Source organism: Ascidiella aspersa, chromosome 3, assembly GCF_963924565.1.
Source record: "Ascidiella aspersa chromosome 3, kaAscAspe10.2, whole genome shotgun sequence".
Lineage (NCBI taxonomy): Eukaryota > Metazoa > Chordata > Ascidiacea > Phlebobranchia > Ascidiidae > Ascidiella > Ascidiella aspersa.
Genome location: NC_139449.1, coordinates 15,022,899 through 15,041,175, shown reverse-complemented (window position 1 = coordinate 15,041,175; position 18,277 = coordinate 15,022,899). Strand labels below are relative to the sequence as shown.

Genomic DNA, 18,277 nt, shown 5'->3' with positions numbered 1-18,277 from the left:
ATGGACCTTAAGCTATTCATGTAAGTTGATTGCCGATCTGATGTTATTCAATAACCTCAGATACGTTTAATATATTGCTGTGGCTAAACTGTTAGAACACGTAACCTTTTCAACCTGTAACAAATGGAGCCGGACTCAAAGCTTAGCAGAAACCTGCATCAGCCCCTTCAAACTCAGTTTTTTTTTGAAGTGCAAATTAAAATACACATCTGCCAATATGCCAATTTATATGTCTAGGACCTAGGTGGTTATATCGATGGCTAATGTTTTCCAAATGATTTGTGATTACGAACACAGCACCAAAACGCGACAAAGCCAAATTTTTAAACTGACAAAATCAGCTTTCAAATCAGTCAGCGCGATATTCATTGTCAATATTTCAAGCTAGTAAAGAAGATCGGAAGCTTTAAAGTGACGTAACGCAGTCCCAAAGGAAAAACCTTAAAGCAATATATAGGAAGTGGTAAGTGAAAGCCCAACAGAATTGTTATGAATAAGGGTCGACGAGCTAGTGCGTTTGGTAAGGCTACAAACGATTTTTGTTCCTATAGTTATACAGTAATTCATGACTCTGTTGAAAGTTATTGTAACTATGATATAATTATGCTCCAGTGAATGTTTAGGAAAACTGAGGCAAGGAATTTGTAACGGTTTGCTGCTGCTTTAAAGTGTTTGTACATGGCCATGTTATTATAGAACGTTAACTTTTGTAACACAATGGCTGAAATTTAGAATCAATTGGTACTTTACTTCCATAACAGAACTGTATGTGTGACTTTTTGTGTGTGGTTTATACACGGCGCGGTGTACACTGTACAGTCTGCTGCCTATATTTAAAAGCCCTTTTTTGTTGTAGCTTAGACAACATTTTGGTCCATTCTGTAATGGTGTTTTAACTTAACACTACTGCAGTTAGTATATTAAGCAAATTTGCTATGCAAGATTTACTGTTAAAAACTCAACCGAAATTTACAATGACATTATATGTAACGTGTTTAACATTATTTGGAGAGAGTTGGCGTCATCCAAACACTGTAGTTATGTTACTGGGCGCCATTACGAGAAAGCAGTCATTAAGAAACCAGTTGAGGTGTGCGACAAGTATTGTCATACGCATAATGTTCCCTTAACGTTTTAATACCTTCTACTCCAGTCAGTGCTTGCGCTAAAAGATAAGCGCACCGAGGAAGTATATGGTAAAATACGCCTGTGTGAAAACTACGGTTGTACATACGTGCAATTAGGTTCGCATAAATAGAAAATAAATCTTAGTAATTGACAGTGTTTGTAGAGGAATATCTTTAACAACCACCTGGTCTAGAAATTTTTACTGTTTGTTACCCAAACGCTGTCCTGTTTATATTAGTCAAGTCTGTTATCTCGTCATTGCGTCACAACAGAAGTGTATTTGCCTTGGCCTGGCAAATATTCGGTAACAGCAGGCCACTACATCGCTTATCACAATTAGTTACTTTAGAGCAGGAGTGGGCAACGTGCGGCCCGCGGGCCGCATTCGGCCCTTTTTCATTTTTTGTGCAGCCCTTCACCTTCTTCCAGCTATTTTTCCCTAAATAACTATGAATGTGCACGATGTTGGGACTTTTGCTTTATCAGTTTCGTGTTTGAAGTGCGAAGTAACCCATAGGGATAGGCTGCACCGCTACACTAATGCAGTTTAACTCGAATGGAAAGCATCTAATACAAAACATTCTCCATTCATTAAGTCTTACTTGTGTCACTTTGTTATGATAAAGAATTGTTTTGCAACAATTATACTTGTCTATTACGGTCAAGGTGTAACAGACTTTTGCCACGCATATTGCCTGAGATGTTATGTTTAACCGCTGGTTTTGAATTAAGGATGTTAATTAAATTGTACTGAGTCGATCCGTACGAGAAAGGCGTCTTGGAATTGTAGGAAAAGTTATTTCCGAATTCACAAGTAGACAGCACTGACAAAACTGCCGTAGTTGCAGCCTATAGTAGCTCATTAGTTTTTCTAGTAAACGCTGATAAAATGAACTAGTGTTTATTTGGTGTGCGGCCCTCCTGTTAGCATTACATTTTCGAATAGACCCTTGTGTTAAAAAGGTTGCCCACCCCTGCTTCAGAGCAGTGGTTACCATGCTGGGTGTCGCAAGAGGTTGTCTGTGATGTCGTGGTGTACTATCTGTTAAACCAAAAAATAACAAGAAATAAAACAACATTGGAAATTTAGCAGTAGTAGGAGCAACCTTATTAACCGACATGTTAACATTTTTTCAAATTGTACCTTACTGTTATCTACACCAAAATTTGTTAGTCTCGTAAGTTTTCGAAAAGTGAAAAGGGATCCCGACAACAAAAAGGTTGGAAACCACTGGTTTAGAGGTTGTTAAACTTGGTGCGCGCCCTCTAGGGGTGGTGAAAGTAGAGGTTAGCATTCGGGGCGCGAAGTAATCACTCAGATTTTTTTAAATTTTTTATAATGAAGTTTTTCTAACACAAATATATTTTTCCAAACTACTTTTTTGCTGTAACACACATCATTTTATGCCAATCACTTTATACATGGCCTGCGGCCCGCTGACGAAAATGTGTGGTCGGCGTCAGAATTTATGTTAGGTCGACAAGAATACTACAACGAGCAGTTTATTGATTTTGGTGTATTTTTTTGTTTTCAATTGTTTTTTGTACTATTGCTATGTGAAGCATTTAGAATTCTTAAAAATGTTTATTCTTTTAATGAAATTTGTAAGTGCCCGTCACGTGAAGATTTTAACGTGTTGACCTTAATTGACATGTGGTACCCTTACCGTATTATATGGGCCGAAAATTTATTTTCGGGACATATCTTGTTTTTGCCGTTTCTTTTTTGGTTTGGTATGGTTTACTTGGTATGTTTCAGACCGATTTTTGTCAGGAGCTTTATAGAAAAAGTGTAAATCTTAGAACTTTAAAATTTTCAGACATGACGTAGAGTGGTATGTTTAGGTGCGCTGTAGAGGTTTATGAGTCTGCACCCCGAGGAGCCTTTGATTGGGGGACAAAAAAAAACAATAGTGTGACGTCATCGTTTTAGTTTTTGACAGCTATCTACTCCTATCTAGCGGGAGAAATATTGCCAATGCGAGATTCGTCATATATTCGCTTGTTTGTTCTGCTGGCGAAGCAACGAAGCGAATGGTACAGCTCGCGAAGCAGCGTGTGGACGTTTTTGCTCGAAGTGGGTCGGCTTAGTTACTAGGCCTTTGTAAAACAGCTTATTGCTCTTACAATATAACATATAGATGAAATACCGGGCGTTGCCTAGGTGAATAGAGTATTCACCAGTTTATATATAACTTGGAAACAGTGTTTTTTAGACCGATTTTTGTCCGAAGCTTCTTAGAAAAAGTAGACATGGTAAAACTTTCAAATTTTCAGACATGGCGTAGAGTGGTATGAAGGTGCGATGTCAAGGTTTATGAGGCTGTACCGCTAGTGGCCTCTGACTGGGGGGGGGGGGGGGGCAAAAATCTGAAATATTGTGACGTCATCGTTTTAGCTCTTTATAGCTATCTACTCCGGCAGAAAAACTCAATACAGAATTCGTTCATATCGTTTCCTTGGTTCAGCTCACGAACCGACTACGTGGCTGCTGGCATCATGCTGCGCTTCATTGTTCCGCGAGTGCAACGTTCATTGTTCGAAGAGGCTGTGTTATTAAACAGGGCGCGTGCGACTTGCATTTAAGAAAGAGGCTTCACTTAGTAAAATAACAGAACAACATATTTTACTGCCGCAAATATAAATGAAATTTGGTGGCAGTGTACGCCTCTCTATTTGCACCTGTTGCGCATGTTACTCCAATTAAACGGGTCGCAGCAAGCAAAACATAAAGTTGAATGCATTGTTAGGGACGACGTTACAAAGCTACGTCATAACATTGCGTCATCCTAAAATAAATATTAAAAAACTGCGTTTAGTGGATTTCAATTGGCAAAACTTTAAATTTAAAAGGTGGCTTATTAGGCACATAAACTTGTTTTGCATATTGCTCGAAACTACAGAATTAAACTCTGTTTCAACAGTGATTGCTCGGACAAGCCATGGTAAAAAATTACCCAGTAAAAGTTGGCAAAAGTATAGCAAACCATAGGCGTTTAATAATTTTAAGAGAATTATTATATTTGCTTTTTAAACAAGTTACCTCGTCAAAATTGAATAAAATGTCCGCACGCATTATCTACGTAAGTTCTATTTATCAAATATATTTCTCGATTATTTCCCAAATATCTTGCCGTATTGTATAAAATAAAGTTTCATCCGATCGTAAAGCAGAGAGGCATTGCTAGAAACTTCATTTATATGGCGTTCGTGAACTATGTCGCCAGATTAAATCATAAGTTAAAAAAGCCTGAAAAATTTTTTGAAGGTAAAGCTTTCAGGCGTCAAGTGAGTCTAGCGCTGGGGTGGGCATTTAGGTTGTTATACCGCAGGACGCATGAGAAACATAATATGTTGTGGTAGAGGGTGACTTGACGCGGGGGGCGGTGGAGAATTTTTTTTGTAAATATGAAATATTTAGTCGCTGTAATTTTGTAAACAAAAAACATTAAATTTTTAAATAATTTTGTATGTATAGTCTAAATTAAGTTTTAAGAGAAGGGTTACATTTGCTTTTGGAGTCCGCACCCCTAGTCACCTATAATTGGGGGACAAAAAAACAATGAAGTCATCGCTTTACTCCTTTACAGCTATCTACTCCTATCCAGCGGCAAAAAAACTTCAACAGAGAATGCGTTCATATCACTTGCATTATTCAGCTCGCAAAGCGACGGCGGCTGGCATCCTGCTGCGCTTTATTATCCCACACGTGCAACGTTCATTGTGCGAAGGGGCTGTCTTAGTAACAGTGGGCGCGTGCGACTTGCTTTTTAGAAAGAGGTTTCTCTTAGCAAAATAACGTATTGCTCTGACTAAACAGCATATTTTACTATCTCAAATTTAAATGCGAAACCTTAGGGTAGTGTACACCACTCCGTTTGCACCTATTTCGTATCTTTCAATCAAACATATCAACACCAAGCCTACACGACTTAAAATTGTACAAGGGCGCAGCGAGCAAAATATTCAAGTTTATTGCTTTTTTAGCGACGACGTTACACAGTCTCGTCATAACATGGTGCCTTACAAAAATAAGTCTTAAGAACACTGCGTTTATTCGGTCTGAATTGGCAAAATGTTCGATTTAAAAGGTGGCGTATCAGTCACATAAAAGAGTTTTTCGTATTGCTCAAAACAACAGATTTAAAGTCTGTTTAAACGGTGATTGCTCGGACAAAGACATGGTAGAAATTTCCCGAGTAAAAGTTGGCAAAAGTATATAGGAAACCATAGGCGTTAAACCATTTTAAGAAAATGATAATGTTTTCTTTTTGATCATGTTACCTGGCCAAAATGTAACAACATGGCCGTACGCATTATCTAGGTCAATTCTATTTATCTAATATATGTTTCGATCATTCCCCAAATATTACGCAATATATGAACCCCTTTCGCACCAAAGTTATAAGTCAAGTGGGGATCTTTTCGGCCCATATCTGTTTTTGCTTGCAGAAACAAGTCAAGGAAAAAAAATAAAATATCAAATATACAATACAAAATATAACATAGTAAAAATTAAAAATTAAGTAATAAAAAATATTAAAAATAAAAAAAAAATAAAAATTAAATAAACACCCAGCCCTGAAAATATATCCCCCGACAAAATATACAACAACCGCACCCCCGTCTAGTTCTTTTTTGAACGACTTTTATGTAATTTTTCAGTCTAAAATGTTTAAAAAGGCATAAAAATTATCACACACATAATTATTATTCAAGTTCTTATAAGAATAAATTGCGATTAAATTAAATTGATTGTAAATAATTAAATGTGATTCTAATTCTAATTCTAATCTAATTTGGAAAAACCAAAATGCTCTAATTTTAATTCTAATCTAATTTTGAAAAGCTAAAATAAATCTAGTTGTCCAAGTCTGGGCCAACAAGGACCCTGCATCAAGGACGTAGTGATCGGTTTTCGGGGCGGATTCTTTCACTACTTCATATTCATCGCCTGACGTCACACTGCTGGCATGTTCTGTGATAGCGGTAGTTATTTAAGGCTCATCGACTTCTCGGAAAGTATGTCTCGCTTCAAACAAGACGGGTTGGTAGGTACTGAGCCTGTGCTTCATCACTTCCTGCAGGGAAAGATCACCTGTTAAGGATAGTACGATGAATCTCTGAAACAACAATTCCAGATCGATCGTGCGGTGTGGGGCAATTGGCCCGGAAGACGAATGTCAAGCAGGGGCGTAACCAGAAAATCAAAAAGGGAGGGCCCGAATTTTCAACTTTGGGAATTTCCAAATTTTCCGTCTATCGTTAATGAATAATGACGTCATAAACTAGTGACGGGTATCACGTCATAAAATAGTGATTTGTAATGAAGTCATGAAAAAATACTTAGAGCCAATAAACGTCCAGCAAATGTGAACTTTTAAGACGCAAAGCGAACACGTGCGTCGAAACTGCTTAGTGTGCAATCGTTAACTTTAGGCGAAAAACTAAACCATAAGACCTAATATATGTGATTGATTTTGGAAGAATCAATTTTCGACTTTCAGCAGCGCAGTTTCTTAAGTTCCATGTCCGGGACCAGCTTAATTGCTTGCGTCTCGCCACCTGCAGTACTAAACGTTCGGTTTTTCCCGATGTTATGATGCCACGATTAGACCAACATCTGCGCCAAGCTGTGCGCCAAGTCCGCTAAAATATAACTGCGGTTGAGGGAAAATAGGTTGTGTCAATTAAACACTAAAGACGTGGTCTTAGGATATGCTTATAGAGAATACTTTTGCGGTAACAATCATTACATAAAAAAGGCCACTTTAAAAGTCACAGTTAACCACCCTTAGAGAATCTGCTTTAGTTAAAAAAATGCCGTTGTTGCACTAACATAAGATATTAGCGCGAACAGCAAGGGACATTAGCTGCGCCTAACTCGGCGTTTTTAACGATAAAAAAAGTAAAAAGGCTTTACTTTGCATTGTCAATTGTCGAATACAGTATTCTGCGTTTAAGGTCGACCAAACAGCAGACGAAAAAGTCGTTTTCGTTTGATTTTGTTTCGCATTAGCTTAATACGCGTGACCTAGTTACATTAAAAACATTGCCGCTTAGGACGGTGAGTAAAACCCTGACAAAACGAACAAAACGATAATATGGATACGCCACGGATGTAAAGGGTTTTAGCCTCATGCTTACTAATGTTAATCTTGGCAAGAGCATGTATGTCTCTATTTAGGCGTGCATCTGTAGTTTCCTTGTGTTGATCACTGGTGGTATATGTTAGGTTGTTAAAGTTCTGAATTGTCATGTTGTACATTGCTTGTCGACAAGTACGACTTTAATTGGGGGAAGACACGTACCTTTTAATATATTTGTCTCAAAGTTTACTACCAGATTATGGTCTGGGTGGGTACTGGCAAAAACATGGATGGTCTAGATTGGGGATGAAAAGTATAGACAATAATCAGATGGTTCCAATCATGACGGACAATGGGACATGAAAGCTGCCCCGGACAACCTACTGAAAATGATACACTGCAATTGCGAATCGTGTCCACGTCATTGTAGTTGCGGAGATTTGGGCCATGCTGAATGTGGACCATGCCAAAATGGTTCATGTGTCAACCCGTACAGAAATCACATAATTATAGACGATGACATCGAAAGTGACAGCGATGAGCTTTAGCAATACTTGATCCATGTGCTTTTTTAAAGCTGAATATGTCAAAAGTCTACAAGACCACATTGTATGAACTCTTTACGCCTGCTTAGTTTACCCAAATATATATATAGAAATTCATCGTTTTTTTTTAATAACCAATGCTTTGTAATTGTTCATTTTTAATTGTTTTGGCAGCCATCTTTGTCATATTATTTATAGGCTATCAGATAGTCCAACAATTTTGAGAACGGTCTCATCGACTTCACAGGGTATAAAACTACATATAGACACCAAAACTAGATGTTTTGGTCATGTGATGATCGAGTTATGACCAATTTACTGGTATTTAATGGTTAGGTGGCCATCTGATAAGTCATCTTGAAAATAACCACTTTGCGGAAGTTGGATTCCTTGAGATTTAGTACCAGACTTGGACAACTAGATTTCATTCAGCTTTTTAAGATTAGATAGAATTAAAATTAGAGCAATTTCGTTTTTCCAAATTAGATTAGAATTAGATCATTTTGAGTTTTCTCAAATTAGATTAGAATTAGATCATTTTGAGTTTTCTCAAATTAGAGTAGAAGTAGAATTATAGAATTCCTAAAATATCAAATTTCCATTAGAATTTTAACTAGAATCACATTTATTTTTTACAACCAATTTAATTTAATCGCAATTTATTCTTATAAGAACGTGAATGGTAAATATGTGTGTGCTAATTGTTATGCCCTTTTCTGCATTTTGGATTGTAAAAATTATATACAAGTCGTGCCAACCAAAAATTTTAATTGAAATTCTGTGTTTGAAATGAGAGACTAAAATGCCGTTGGACAAAGCAGCATTTTCTGTAAAATCCAAATTAGATTATATATTAGAATTAGAGCACACAAGCAATTCACAAATTAGATTAGAATTAGAATTCGCCCCATTTTGCTCTAATTCAATGAATTAGAAAACTAGAATTATCTAGTTGTCCAAGTCGTTCTTGTTTGTGTTTAATCTTAACAAACAAGCCTAGTGACCTAATTCACAGGAATCTGTGACCTTGTCGATCTCGCAATTGAACACTGGTTTACGCAGTTTATGTGGCTATAAACAAGTAAACTGTTCAACAAATAAAGTTTTTTCTCGGCTCGATGATAAATGTAAATATTGCCTGGGGAAAACTACGACCTTACTGTATCCAATTGATCAACGGATCTCAGACTGCAAAAATGCCTGTAGGACAAAATGATCATTCTTTGACTGAGACTACAAAACGGTTAAACTACAGCCAGACTTACTGTTGGAACAGAGCATATCAAGCGTAAAGATTGTCTAGTTACTTGACTACTACGTTTTACAAAATTAAAATGTTTTAGTTCAGTAGCCTACTTTCCAAACCAGTGAATCAAATTGCTATCTGAGGTTTTTTATGTTATTATTCTAACGAATTAAAATTATGCGTTGGTTTGCGGTAACAATGTACCTCGTGTTGGAAAGTTAAAGTGAGCTACTAGGCAGAGTCGTAATTTGTTTAGTTCGAGAACGGCACAGGAAGACTGACACTCTTGATTCTACATTGTGTGCGTGTGTTTGTCTCCTTATAAATTAATTATACCAGCTCAAGTTTTGCGTTAGTAATAAATTACATAACAATGCATTGATTATTCCCATTTATGTTAATAGCTAGTAGTGGCAATAAAAGTAGGTCGCGACCAAAAAGGTAGGCGGACACTGTTTTAATGAATAAATCTTTACCTTTTTATGGCAGAGCGTTTAGGCATATCACTATGTTAAGAGGGCGTCTAAAATTATTCGTTGCAGTAAGTATAACTGTGTTATGTGTTTGGGCAATGTACATTGCTGATGTTAAAACTGTCAGGAGATTATTTGGGATTGGCGACGCTACAAGAGCGGTAATCATGCAAAAGTCGTACTCACAAGAAAGCGCTATTCCTTCTTTGATACGGTTTGCTGATTCCGAAATCGAAAGTAAAAGAGTTCAACTGCCCCCAAACTATGCGGGAAACAACCATTACTACAGAAGTTTGATTAACGAACAGCGTGGTGCAATATTTGTCAACAGTCTGTACTCGCAGACTAGCGTTGAATTACGAAAACATCGTAATGTTTTGCAGTCTAATTGGTTATGGCTTTCTGATGCTGGCATTCAATTCTTCGGTAATTTTTTTACGTTAGTTATAATGGACCCATCTTTGATTATGTGGCAGTTATTGTCCCACTGAATAACTAGAATGTTTTTTAAGTGCAACTCAAATCTGAGTTTTGTGAACATATCGCAACACAAGGGCGTAGTCAATTTAGTGAATTTAAAAAAAAACGGCTTATAATTTCCGTTCCAAGATGTTTCGCAAACAATTAATCTTGACTTTAAACTGTTTAAATAAACTTATACGTTATATAGATAAGCAAGTGACTTAAATGCAGACTTAACAACTTGATTTATTTTTTAAATTAGATTAAAATTAAAATTAAATCATTAATTTACTCTTAAAAACTAGCATATCAACTAAAATTACATTTAGTTATTCACAATTGGTTTAGTTTGAGTTACAATTGATTCTTATAAGAATGTAAATGACAAATTTTCCTGTATCATTTTTTGTACACCTTCTAGCATAGCCTATGCGTTTTAGACAATAAAAATCACCTTAAGGTCGTACCAAAGAGTGTTAAATATAAACTATTTGTTTCTGTAGCGCGAAATTTGGTCCATCCGGTCGGATCAATTTTGGCGTTGGAACAGCCGCTAAAGCAGGTCCGGCTAGGCTAAAACAGGTCCGGCCTAACCCTAACCCTAGCCAGACCTGTTTTAGCGGCTGTCCCAACGCCAAAATCGATCCGACCGGACCAGTTTTGGCGCTTGATTACGACCAAAATCGATCCGGCGGGACCGATTTTGGCCGGACCAATTTTGGCGTGACATTTCCACTAAGAGACTAAATATGCCGTTAGAAAAAGTAGAATTTTTGGTAAAATTCAAATGAGATTCGAACTAGGATAAAAAAACACAAGACATTCACATATTAGATTAGAATTAAAATTAGACGCATTTCCTCTCGACTATTTGCCGCGGTTCACACTAATGTATACCTCGATATATTCTAATTGTACCGCGAACCTTTCTGTAATTTCAAACAAGAACATTATTAGACATAGCATACAGTAAGAGTAAAACATAAAAGACTGCATTTTAAAATAAACGTGCCGAATATTTTTACCATTTTTGTATTGTTCAACAGTTTAAGAACCACTGTGCTTTAATTCATTGTATTTGAGAACAAGAATCATTTAGTTGTCCAAGTCTTGTATGCCGCCAAAACTGCTTATAAAACAAAAATTCAGTGGAAAATGAGTTCATTGAAAAACTTTACAGTCCTATTTATAGTAGATTTGTGTCGTCCAATAATTTGGAAACCACCAAACTAGATAGTCAGTATTATGTAAAGTAAATATGATGAACTGTATTTAAAAAAGTCCTTTATTTGGAAATCCCTTATTATTTTCGTGTAAAAATGGCTGATTTTTTGTTTTACTTACGACAGGAAATCGATCATGTCACCAGGATTTGATGGGGAAACCTTTCCTTAGTCGAAAACTGGACCTAATGCAACGTTGTAGGAGTCGTTTGGGAAATATTGATCTCTCGAGAATGGTTTATGACGATAAACACAAATTGGTTTTCTGTGTTGTACCCAAGGTAAAAATGGCATGATTTTGCAAAGTGGATTTATAATTATTTAGTGATAGAGTTGGATTACTTGTTAATAGCGATAGTTCATTTATAGAAAAACAAGCATACCAGTATAAATAATTTGTAAAAAAATTTGATTTTTTTCAAATGTTTAAACGTTCAGACGCTGCATGTTGTTTATTTATGCATTTTATTTGCAATTAATGGTTACTTTCAAGTTTCAACATTGCCAACAAGTTTATTTATTTATTTTTGATGGGCAGTTTAATCAATGCTTTAAAAATTAAATACAGTAATAAAGATTCAAACAAATTTGGAGGGAAAAGCTCCATAGTTATAAAATAAAATTACGTAACAATTTTATACACGACGTTATGGTCTCAGTACCCCACTTTAAACCTTTCAATATTTTTTTTGATAACGACTTTTTTTGATCTTAAGACTGTGGCGGTACATACTAACAACGATAAGTTAAAACAAATGATTTGCTCTTTATTTACCCCTCTCTATGTTCGTTTACCCTTGCAAAAAATATGCACGCAAGGATGAACCATTCACGTGTTTATAAATCACTGTCTTACAACATTGCGATTTATTGTAAATAAACTCAAGACCTCAAAAAGATAAACGCAATATAAGTTTTTTGTGCTTCGAGCTAAATGTTTACGTGTTTTCTATGAAACCTTGCAGCCTGTTTGGTCAACGCCCCCCCCCCCTCCCCCCCAACTTTGTGTATTTATTTTATCCTTCTCAATGCGCCAAGCCCCACTCCAAATGTAAATTTAAGTTTTACATTTCAAACTAAATAGCCACAACTTTTCCGCGCTTCGCGCAATTACGAACAATTTTAAAACCGTGACCGTACAGCCCACAGTGTCAGCGTCAGCATCAGCGCAGCAAACTGTAAAAACGTAATTCTCATTAGCACAACGCACCACTATAACGTCACAATGGACAATTGAACTTGAAGCGTGCAATAACGTGAATGAACAACTAATGATAATAATCAGCTTGGTTTGGAAAAGTAAGTTGCCTGAAAATTTTATTTCACAAAAATTTTCTTCTTCAGTAGCGTCGTGTGGATTTTTTGTTAGTTGCTTCGTGGTCCCAGAAAATTGTCTCGCGGACCCCATAAGGACCGCGGACCCCAGTTTGAGAACCACTGCTTTACCGCAATATTTTTGTTTTAATGGACTATAGTTGATGCACTAAGATATTTATTAATTTGTCTTCAGGCTGCCTGCACGACTTGGAAACGTGTACTTTGGTACCTATTAGGAAAAGAAAACAACATTTCTAAGTTTGATGACATAGACACCCATTTGTTGATATTAAGCGAGGGAAACCTTCCGACCTTAAATAAGTACTTATTAGCATTTTATTTTGGAACATTGTTTGTTTTTACAATTTTTTATGTAAAGTAATATTTGTAAAGTTTATGTTACTATTCCTAAACATAACAAAACGTCAAACTAAAGCTTAACGTGGGGTAAGAACATTTTATGTCTAAAGTATTACTTTATTTCTAAAAATATCAAATACAAGTGGGACTGAGTACAATCTTATTTTTTTGCAGACTGTCCAAATCTGAAGCTGTGCAAAGACTTGCAACTTACACCACAGCGTTTGTGATGCGAAACCCAATGCACCGTTTGGTTTCCGCCTTCACTAACAAATTTACTAACCGTTCAACAATGAATTACAGGTTGCGCCTGGGCAGGTGGATAGCAAGCTTGCAATCGCCTTACTATTTGCACGGCATTCCATACAGGCACAGGTAGCCTACACATTTACCTTTATCTATAAAAGGGGACTATATATAACTTTATCGTGTATATGGTTCCCACCAACAGTGGAATATTTGCAGCTTTAAACTTCAAGTTTTTATCAGGAAGAACGTATCCTTAGACAGTTTTGTTCGCTCACATTGCCGGAATGTTTAAATATACCATTTTAACCAACATTTTCATGTTTTATTTTGTTTTAAGAAATACTTTTTGGCCATTACTTAAGGCTTGCAACATGTTTTTGTTGAATAAATGTATGTAAACGAATATGTTTTACCTGTTTCAATTGCACGCAGAAACATTACCGCCGTTATAACTCATCCAATTTTTAAATCGCTTGGTGACAAAGAGAGAAAGGAGGTCCTTGATTACGTGAATGTGCTGAAGTCGGGACAGATCACTTTTCAGCAATTTGTAAGGTAAGAAACACATAACGCACACAAGTTATTATCTAAGTTTAAATAATATTCAGATTAAAGTCTTATAGCCATTGACCAAACAGCGGAAACCACGTCAAAGGTTAGTGTGAATAGCATTATAAATTTAAGTGCAAAAAGCATATAGTTTAATTTGTTTCTAGAGCGTATTACTTACGATCCAATATTGCAAAGATGTTATCTATTCGCGCGTAATGCTACAAAATACATTAAGTAGATTAAATTGGTAGAGTTGCCCATTTTAAGAGTCACGGTATCATTCTATCGTCACTTTAAAAATATGTAAAAATAATTTGTTTGGGAAACGCGATTCATTTTTATGATTTATTTAGCCTTTAATTTATTTATTTTTATTTAGTGGCGCTAAACCAGGGCGGGCAACCTTTTTAACACAAAGGCCAGTTAGGAAATGTGAAGCAAGTTGGTAAGATTATGAGCCTCATTAATGTATTTGGCTGATGAATCACCTACTTCTCCAATGGGGATTGTCGGATTCTGAATACAAGTCCACGCAGTTTGGTTGGCTGGTATGGGCAAGCCGGCCAGCATGCCGGCAAGCACAACCGCTCACTCTATTAACTAGAGAAGACTGATACCAACTGAGTAGGCCTATATCGAAACGCCAACACATGAAAATGTTTACAATTCGTATGATGGAAACAGGTTATGTCTCAGCACGAAAAAATTTTTAGGGCAGCGGAAGTATGTGTCATCACATAACGGCGCGTTTTGCTGGGAATGTTTTGGTTAGAAACGGTTCTTGCGAGCGGCAAAATAATGGTAAATTTCCATTACGTCATAGCGATAAAAGACAGGTTTTATGTGAAAACAAACAAGGTAAAAATATGCAATACAATAAATTCCAAATTATCCACTAATTATTAGTTATAACACTACAAATGTAACACGTTGCCCGCCCCTGCGCTAAACTATATTTAATCGGTATTAAATCGGTAAATCGGCATTTAACTATGAGTTTTACTGGTTAATATACGCGTCAGCGGAGCAGTGATCGACTGGCTAAAACCTGCCGCCGATGGTTTTCGATTCTATAAAGATACACCCTATTGTTAAATCGGCAGCGTCGGGAAATCATTAGCGCGCAATACTGATAAACGCATTAATATGGATGATGTTGGCCAAATTGTCATTTTATAAAGTGACTTTAAACGTACGATGCTCATGGGCTTGAAAGATTCTTTCAAAAGGGGCTAAAACATACTGAAAGGCAAAACAAGATTCAGGTAAAGAAAAAATAAATTCGGGCAAAGACGATAAAACCAAATTCAAATTGACAAAATGGTGACATTTCTTGGCGTATTGTTTTCAAATTAGGCAAGACTGTAAGTATTTTCTGCAAGAAAATGCACGACTGCTGAAAATTACATATTAGGCATCCATTCGCATCATTATGACTTTTATTCCAATGAATAAAAGTGCATTTTGCGCTAATGACGTAACAAGTGAAAAATAACTTTTTTATGAACAGCAATTGCACAATACACTAATAATGACTAACCTAAACGATGATAAAAAATCGCAGGAGTTTTTTCACGGTGGACGCCGTTTTGCACTGTGATTATGTATTTGTTTGGATATCACGCAAGTTAAACAATTACTGCTACCACACGTGCAGTGTTATTATATTTTTTTACGTTTGCGTTAGCGCCCATTTACTTAACCTACTCGAAAATGATTTGGTACCACAGGGTTACATATTTGTTTTCAATATCACGAAAATCAATAAATTACCGCTTTCACACGGCCAGCCGGGTACAAACAAGATTTTACTGTTATTGTGAGGAAGGCCAACCAAGTCACAGCTTTTTTAGAAATTAATATATTTTTTACAATTTAAAATACGTTGTTGCCATATAATGGCATAATTTTAAATTTATTTTTGTAGATCGTGTAGTACCACGTAGTACAACGTTTTTAAAAAATGTTATGCCGCATTTTAACACCTAAATATCCGTAACATTACTTTTTGGTAGCATGTTAAAACGATAATCAGTTTTTAAATCATCGGCAATATAACACTGCTTTAGAGAATTAACACGTTTATAGCACAGCATAATGTATAACAATAATTAAGGGCAACAGATCATGTAATCTTAATTTTGTTTAAGCTATACCCAAGAATTTTTTGGCTGCGGGAATACGCATTTGTCATGGAAGACCAGCGCCTTTGCTATTATGTGGGGCTTAAATAGTGTCACTGCCTCGTATTGTTACAGGTAAATGCCCTATTACCTGGGCAACGCTGGGCATATCGTCTTTACTCTACTAGTCTATTGTAGGTTAATAAAATGACAGAATATTAGGTTATGCCAAGTCGTTGGCGTTATTAACCTAAAACGGCTGTGCAATATATTTTATAAGCATTTGATTTGCTATACCTAATTCTGTTGACCCGAAGTTCGACTAGATATTTATGCAAATAGTGGCATTCGAGGCAATATTAAAATAAGTTATTAAAACTTGTAATATAATTCCCGTTAACGCAGATATCTGTTAATGTTGGAGAAACGAGGTACTCCGCAGTTTTCCTGGGATGTTCACTGGCGCCCTCAGCTAGCACTTTGCAATCCTTGTACGTTGAATTATGACTACATCATAGAGTTTAATGACCTGGCTAAAGACAGCAACGTGTTGTTACGTAACTTGCAAGTCGACGAACCAATTGAAAACCAAGTTCAAGTGAACTACCAAGCGCCATACATTGATGATTCTTTGACAAACAGCTATCTTCAAACTCTAACTGAAAAAGAAAGAAAGAAACTTATGGAAATTTATGAAAAAGATTTTTCGATTTTGGGATACTCATAGCCCATTTTTATTTTCAATAATAATTATTCTATATACGATTGTACTTCGAAGAGTACCATTATTTTGTGTTTAATGCATTGGAAATCGTTTTTACATTTTTGTCTTCAACGTTCCCCACAGTTTGCCTATTCAATACTTATTATTCTGTCACTGAGTACAGAATAAAAAATATTTTAAAACCGGTTCGAATTTTGACTTCGGTCTGAATGAATAATTTTCTAGAACTATAAGCAATTAGTTAACTAAGAGTAGAATAATTATTTTTTTAGCAATGTAGTTGTGTTTCGTTAAACCAGAAGGTGTATCAGAGTTTTTGCCTATAATGCGATATTAAAATACCCAACACGAAGCAACGGTGTTGCAGGTTTAGCAATGCCGGTACAACAATAAATATTTTTATTATGTCCGGAAAATTGCTTTCGCTTCTCTATCTTTTGAAATTTCTTTGGTTGGCGGCGACTCGAGCAGAAGTTCATGAGATTTAAAATACCTGACTTATGGTTCGCTGTTAAATGCCTCCACTGAAAAAATATTTTCGAAGCTGAAAGTAGAATAGTTTTCTTACCGAAACGATAAAAAAATTCTTATCGGAACGCTTAATAAATAGATACATAAGACGTCCCAAAGTTATGTAGCAGCCGGCTAAAACAAGTAACCGTTGTGGTTCACAAGTATGCAACTAAATGCCTAAATTAGGGTTGCCATGTTTTAAAACGCAAAATTCCTGACAAATTAATAGTTTATTAGAACTGATGTGTTATTTTAATCCGTGCTACCTTTGTGTGAAACTTGGATTTATGTGCCTGGGTTTGCAAACCCATTCTCCTATCCATTGAAATTCCACCATTTATGACGCATGGATATTTTACTTTTATTTTACTCGTATATTTAGTGTTTCGTATTACAAGCAAATGCCTTGATGACGCTATTGAGCGTCTCTTGGCGTATCTTTTGACGAGATGAATTCTTCCAAAAGCTGGCTTCTTGCAGGTTCCACCCATGATAGTTTTCAGAGTTCGTTCGACTACTTTTTTGTCCATAAGATATGCGGGAAATTAGAGTTCTCCCTTACTCGGCACCATTTTGTAGAGAGTGGGTGGAAATATGAGTTCTCATTAATGTCCTTTTGCCCCGATCAATTAACCTAACTTCTACAATGGGTATTGCTGTAGTCTGATTGCAAATCCACACAGTTTTTGTTGGCTGGTGTTGAGCAAGCCAGCCAGCAAGCCGGCAAGCCACAACCGTTCTGTGTATTAACTAGACAAGACTGGTTATATTTATATAACGCTCTGCTTATACAAGTTGAGAACTTGCATGAAAAAAAGGCGACACGGAAAAGCGGAAATATTTCATAACCCGAAGTCTTTTGGCAGCCGGGAACTGTGACAGCAACGTGTTCACACAGGCGAAATACTTCTATCTGTAACGGAAAGATGTGTCCATTTATCTTGTGAACCTTTAAGAGGCTTTGTTCACAGGTGAAAACGAAAGCTTTGGTAAGCGATGTAGCTAAAAGGTTTTCAGAGATTTTTCGTGACAAGGACATAGGACGCCAAAAGGCTTGAAATTGCAACACATTTGAAAATACATATGCGATAAACACTCCAAATGACCCGAGCTGCTACAGAAACAAGCATGAAATGCTAAAATGATATTTTTTTGGTATAATTTGCAACTCAGGTTTATGATATCAATTGTTTTTCTTTTTAGGAGAACATATCTGCATAAATAATAATAGTCTAATGTGCGATTACGTCGAGTCCCGAGTCCGTCTCTCACT

The 18,277-nt window shown here is 36.3% G+C and overlaps 1 protein-coding gene across 1 annotated transcript; it reads left to right on the top strand.

Annotated features, from left to right (window-relative positions):
• The first annotated feature begins 501 nt into the window (after window positions 1-501).
• LOC146160353 (carbohydrate sulfotransferase 11-like) lies at window positions 502-17,396 on the top strand. The gene is made up of 6 exons (XM_083385363.1): window positions 502-520; window positions 11,293-11,447; window positions 12,677-12,804; window positions 13,018-13,218; window positions 13,525-13,647; window positions 16,173-17,396. Exons 2-6 carry the CDS (start codon window positions 11,319-11,321, stop codon window positions 16,492-16,494), a joined length of 903 nt encoding a protein of 300 aa, XP_083241489.1. The 5' UTR covers window positions 502-520; window positions 11,293-11,318; the 3' UTR covers window positions 16,495-17,396.
• The last annotated feature ends 881 nt before the right edge of the window (window positions 17,397-18,277 follow it).